This window comes from Lycium ferocissimum, chromosome 1 (assembly GCF_029784015.1).
Source record: "Lycium ferocissimum isolate CSIRO_LF1 chromosome 1, AGI_CSIRO_Lferr_CH_V1, whole genome shotgun sequence".
Classification (NCBI taxonomy): Eukaryota; Viridiplantae; Streptophyta; class Magnoliopsida; order Solanales; family Solanaceae; genus Lycium; species Lycium ferocissimum.
In genome coordinates this window covers 5,762,893-5,769,600 of record NC_081342.1, presented here as the reverse complement: position 1 = coordinate 5,769,600, position 6,708 = coordinate 5,762,893, and the positions used below count along the sequence as shown (strand labels likewise).

General features: G+C 34.4%; 1 protein-coding gene across 1 annotated transcript; it reads right to left on the bottom strand.

Moving 5' to 3' along the window:
* Positions 1 to 1,245: 1,245 nt before the first annotated feature.
* Positions 1,246 to 5,533, bottom strand: LOC132032419 (low affinity inorganic phosphate transporter 1-like). The gene is given in 4 exon segments (XM_059422067.1): positions 1,246 to 1,715; positions 1,717 to 1,754; positions 1,757 to 3,216; positions 5,294 to 5,533. Coding segments are annotated over 3 exon segments (1,617 nt in total). The 5' UTR covers positions 3,192 to 3,216; positions 5,294 to 5,533; the 3' UTR covers positions 1,246 to 1,571.
* Positions 5,534 to 6,708: the final 1,175 nt, after the last annotated feature.

The following is a 6,708-nucleotide window of genomic DNA, read 5'->3' as shown; positions in this document are numbered from 1 at the left end:
TTTTGTAGACAAACCAATCTGTCACTATTTTAATTATTTAGAGACGAAAATTTCCTTTCGTACATAAAACATATACCTTTTAGCGACGTAATCACATTCTTTTAACTACAAATTATGCATAGCTTTAAAGACAATCTGTATCGTCACTAACTAAAATTATATTTAGTGACAATTTAGATTTGTCAGCAATAACCACCATTTTAGCGACATTACAGTGTTTTTAGCTACAACTTTTACGCTATTCATGACAAACAGGCTCGTCATAGATATTACACATTTGGGGACGAAATTTTATTTTGTAGTTAATATAACTTTATTCAGCGACGAAACACTAAGTTGTCTTTGTATACTTTTAGCGACCCACATTTAGGGACGAAAGGTTGACGAATACTTTTTTGTCACGAAAGATTTTTTGTGATGAAATATGACTTTTAAGTGACAAAATAATTCGTCACAACTAATGAAATTTGTTGTAGTGAATTTTTTTGCTGGAACGTTGCCTTATTGATCTCTTAAGTACCTCATTATTACCATAATGGTAATATCATAACTTCCTTCTGAAACGTTTTGTTTTTCATAATCATTAATTCAGTATTGTCCTCCTCTCCTCTCTTGAAGTTTCATTTTTCTTCCTCATTTAACATATATATATATATATATTTGTAGTTAATAATTTAATAATATAATAATAAAGCAAGCAAAGGTCCTATGTTTAAATATTACTGTCCCAATTTCTTTTTTCTAGTTCTTCTTTGCATTCCTTGTACTAATTCTTAATTGAAGAAAGAAGGGGAATAACAACAAATTTCATTCACTTAAGCCTAACTCCATCGAGGAATCATTCAAGACTGAACTTAGTGGGACTAATGTTCCATCAATGAATCATTCAAGATTGAATTTAGCGAGGTTAATATTAGCTTCAAGATTGAATTTAGCGAGAATGATGCTAGCTTATTCAGGAATTAGGCTGAAGCCTAAAATGGTAGGAATTTCTCGAACGACCCACACTTCTTTGCATAACTGCAAGAATTCTTAAACACTGAGTTAAATGAGTTTCTATCATACCAAAGAGCATCAAATGAAATCCATCCAAAATATCTTCACTTGAGTTAAATAGGTTACGTATCTTCTCAAAGAGAATCAAATGAAATGCATTCAAAATATTCACCAGGGGCTTTTCTCTAGTTACACATTCGGAGAGAACATAAAAATTAGAGACAAGAAATGAACTGCACAAGAACTTCATTGATGCAAAAGCATTTTCTTCATAATTATAATTCAATTCTTAATAGAAAGAAATAGACAACAAAAACCAATATCCTTTAGTTAACCAAGAAATAGACAACAAAACAACCTCCTTTAGTTAATCACTTTATATTATCTCAGAATTACAGGGATCTGCATTACTAAGATAATGTTTAATTACCATCAGAAATAATCAAAATAGGAAGAGCTTATTCCATCTTCAAACATACCACAAAACAACTCTTTCATCCCAAGATGTGTTGCTCCAAAGACCACAAACAAATTCACTCAAAATGCATCATTAGTATATACTAAATTTTCCAAAATTAAACAGGAACTGTCCTTCCACTAGCCCCCCTCATTTCTGTTCCAGCACTTTCCTCTTCCCCTTCATTTTCCCTTGACATTTCTTCCAATGACTTCCCATTGGATTCTGGCACCAAGAATGTGAACATCATTCCAAGGAAGTTAACACAACCTAGGATGATCAGCGAGTTTCTCACCCCAATACCAGCAGGGTAACCGGCATCAGTCTTTTTGGGATCCTGGGGCTGAGCAGCGTACAAGAACCCGAATGCACCAACCATAGCTCCTGCTTTCCCAGCTGCTGCTGATATACCATGGCATGTGGACCTAAGCCTGGCCGGGAAAATCTCCGCGGGGACCACGAATGTTGTAGCATTTGGACCAAAATTCGCAAAGAAAAAGGTGAGTGAGTACATGACCACGAACCCGATTCTGTTATCTCTGAGAGTCCAGTGATGGTACGGAATGGCTAAGGCAAACATGAAGACTGTCATGAAGAAGAATCCCATCAACTGAATTGCAAATCGACCAATTCTATCGATAAATACCACCGTAAACCAGTAACCAGGAACAGTACTGCAAAGGGCAATAATAGTTTGTGCCCTAGCAATTCTGTAAACTTCTTCCAACGCGTTCATCGTTTGTGCTGGTGGAATCCATCCGATCGCACTGAAAATGTCCTTCTGGAAAAGGTTCTGACTGTAGAAAGCAATGTCCAACAGGAACCATGTGCTAGCAGTTCCGAGCAAGTGAAGTCCATGGCGACGGAGGAACTCCTTAGTGAACAAACCAAAGCTATTCGGACCGTCTTGAGCGGCATTCTCGACTTTCTCTGGCTCTGCTTCAATTTCGACTTGCAACACTTTGGACATGTCGTTAGCTGCCTGTTTTAAGTTCTTGGCAACCAAGGCAGTGTAACGTGCGGTTTCAGGCATCTTCATACGCCAGTAATAAGTCATTCCAGCTGGGATTGCACCGAACATGAGAATTATACGCCACACGAAATCAGCCTGAGGGACTGTTGAAGCAACAGCATCTACCACATATGTTGGTGCAGGGAATGCTCCTTTGAATGCTGCAGAAACAATGATCGCCACCATTCCACCAGCCAGAATTCCGAAACCTTGCATGGCAAACACCGCAGCAATGAACGCTCCACGAGTCTTTTTGTTAGCATACTCAGACATGATGGTGGCAGAAAGGGGGTAATCACCACCAATGCCAAATCCTAGCCAAAACCTGAAGAAACAAAGTGTAGTCATAACACTTTTTGGTGTATGACCAAAAGAGAGCCCCGAGGCAATCGAACAAATGACCATAATCATAAGGGTCATTCCATAAACTTTCTTCCTTCCAAGTTTATCTCCTAGCCACCCGAAAAACAGTTGTCCAGTAAGGGTTCCACAGAAGGCGACCCCGTTAACGGCTGATGAGACATTAGGGGGCAGAGAGCCAGGTTTCAATGCTCCTTCTTGGTGGTAGTAAATGCGACCAAGCAATTTAGTGACCATAGAAATGCAGAAAAGGTCATAAGCATCAGTAAAGAAGCCCATGCCAGCAATCACAATTGCTGTGAAGTGATAAAGTTGTGTTTTCGCAACATCTAGTGCATTTAGCACTTTCAAATTATCGTTAGCCATGACTAAACTTTCTCAAACCTTCTTCCTGCAAATAAAGAACAAGAGGGTGTAAATTATAAGGATTTAACTTACATCACTAACATAGTAAAAAATATTTACAAAAATGTATACTTTAGCCTGTTATAACAAGTATAACATACTTAGTGTCCAAGGTTACTAATCCCGCTTTTTAACGTCACTTACACTGTCAAATTACAGAAGAAAACAAGAAGATATTTTGGGATTGCAGTAATCTTAGTATAAGTTCGTAATTTGTCAAGTAAGGAGAAGATTTGACTTCTTGGCAAAAGACAAAGGTAGGGACACCAAGGTCTTTTTATTGGTCTATTTATTTAATTTGTTTTTATTTGACACATGCTTGACATGCATGCTACTTTTCAAAGTTGGCGAACGATGCTCTGACATTTATGACTATTCTAATGTATGTGAAGGCAATAAAGAACCTATGCGTTTAATAGTCAATATTGAGAAAATAAGCTAAAAAATCACATCAACTATGCTATTTTCCAGATAGGGCCGCTATTTTCCAGATAGGGCCACACAGATTCCTTGTGATTCTGGCTGATGTTATCATCACAAATACTTGGCCCCACTTGGGGTTAAAAAATAAGCTCATTCAAAAAATTGTGGCAAATGATTTCATCAAAAAGACATAAAATTAACTTAAAGTATTAGAGTATAAATAAGTTACAGTAAAGTATAAATAAGTTACAGTAAAATATTTTTACATATGGAATGGTTGATATTAGTCAAATTAGGCTTAGAGTTGCTGTCAAACAGCAATAATTGAGAAAAAAATAAATACTCCTTTTTTTTCCTAAAATAAATATATAGTCCATGCTATGAAGTCATGCAGAGTATTTTTTCAAATGATAATATTTTATTTTATTTTTACTTTGAAGAAGGGGAAGGCTTTTCAAAAAGGCTTAATGCATATCCAGCCCCCTAAACTTGTCCCTTTTTTCTATTTTGGCAACTCAACTAAGTTATGTTCCTATTGAACCTTTGAACTCGTCCTCAAATGTGTCTATCAAACCTTCTAAATCTGATTTTTTATTAGAAACAAAAAATAAATTGCGGTAATGAAGGTAAAGTAATATTTTAGACATGTGGTAAGCTATTCTTTAGGTCATGGATGTGTTGATTTTTGCTGGCTCTGCTCCTTCACTGCCAGCTTAATTAAGAGCTTACTCTTTTTTTCACTTTCAATTGCTGTTAATCTTAGCTAAAAAATAGCATAATTAAATTAGAATATTTATTAGCGTGTTGCTACATTGAAGATAGAATACTATGTAAGTCAGATTGTATTTGATAGACACACTTGAAGACGAGTTCAGGGGTTTAATAGAAACAACACTCAGTTAAGGTGTCAAAATGAAAAAAAGCCACAAGTTCAAGGGCCTGCATATACATTAAGCCTTTCAAAAAAGAAAGCAACAGCCTAACAGGTACACGTGAACCACAAATCTGAAAGACAAGTTCGTACTTTTCATGAACAGAGGATACTAAACAGAACTGAACATTGAACCAGAAAAGTTTCTTTCATGATTCCATTTTCAACATATACTACTAGAGGAAACAAAAATTCATGTTACATCAAGGCGTTTTTTGTACAAATTGGACCTTATGAGTTATGACTAGCTTTACAAACAAACAACAAACACCAAAAATATCGCTCCCTAGGGCCTAGTCTCTAGCAGCAAAACCGCGGGGTGGGTGGTTGGACAAAATGAACAAAAAAAACATTTTTAAAAACATTTAATTTATTTTAGGGGGGTCATAAAAGGGAAAAATCAATCTCTATGATCCTTAAATAAACTGGGAAATCCATCATTACTGTACAAAAATAAACAGAAAATGAAATAAATCTTATAAAATAAAAAATTGATGTTCTAAATTCCTTTTCAAAAATGAGAAAAAAAGAAATATATATAACTAAATGGGTATGAAAAGAACAGATAGCCACTGATCAAACCCTTCATTTTCTCCATTAAAACAACCAAGAACTCAATTTTTTCACTATTTCTCCATAAAAACAGACATGGAAATATAAACACAAAAAATAAACAAAAGGGTATAAAAAGAAATATATTTACACTGACCTCAAAGAGTTTTCTTCACCAAGATTTAAATTTCCACCGAATGCAACAGAATCAAGAAACGACACAAGATTAAAAAAACCAAATCTTGAAAAGATTGGTTTTTTTTTTTACGTTCAAAAGCTCTAACAAAGAGCCAAAAATATCAAAACTTTGGTTTATTGCATTTATTTAGCTTCACTGAATCTGAACTCTGAGAAAATAAGAGAGAAAGAGTAAACTGAGTTATGAAGAGAAGTTGGAGAATTAGTGCCTTATTTAAAGGGTCTTTGATGCTGGCATCTACTTAAGGTATATTCCTTGTATTTACCATCTTTTTAGGATTTGAACAGCTATGATCTAGCCACGTAAGAAGTGAGTCCACAGGATGGTGTTATTGTTACACGTGGCAAGATCAGAGAAACTTTGAGTTGTATTCTTAGTGTAAGTCAAAAGTCTCCTTTGTAGACACGTATTTCATCGGATCACCCTACTTCTAACTACGTTTAGTGTTGACCACCCTATTTATTTCTATTTATTCCCTTTCAAAAATGATTTTATATTTTTTTTATATTAATCTAGATATTCGTTATTAAAAAAAAAAATGGTACTAAACTCCTCTCCTATAATATTCTTTGCGGTTAGTCACTTTAGCAAATTGAATTGGTTCTATATTTTTTGACGACGTTTTAAGAAAATAAGAAGCATTTATTGTTTTTTTTTTCAAGTTCATTAATATGCTGGAATGAGTTGACGATTAAGTGTAACACTTAAAAAATGATATAATTTATTGTTTTTTCAAGTTCACTAGTATGCTCCAATTAGTTGACTATTAAGTGTAGCACTTAAGAAATGATATACTCCCTCCATCCAGTTTTACTTGTCACATATTGACTTGACACGTCTATTAATAAGGGTCATTTTGAAAGAAGAAGATCAATTTCTTCTTGAAAACTTAAAGCACCACATATTTTGAAATAAAATAAAAATCCTAAAAAGTCACTTATTATGGAATGTAGGGAGTATTAAATTTATTAAATGTACGAGACAGTTAATAGATGGAGTACATGATAATATCGGGGCAGAGATAGCATTAACTGCTAAGAGTGAGAATTGTATCCAAAGTTATAATTGGATAGTTGATGCACATGAGTGTAATAACTTAGGGATTTCATAATCGGATTTCCGTTGAAAAATGAAATGTAAATTTTTCTGTTTTTATTTTGATAGACGAATGTTATTGTAAAATTCTACTTACCATAGACCAGGGATAATTAACGTTGAGCTAGAGAATCACTTAAATTTATCATTGAACATTACTCTACAAATTATACTACTATTGGTATATTTGCTCAAGATACAAAAAACCAAAAATATGTTTATAAAACCACAAATCTTAAAGGCGTGAAGTTTAAATGCCGCTGACGTGTCAATATAAC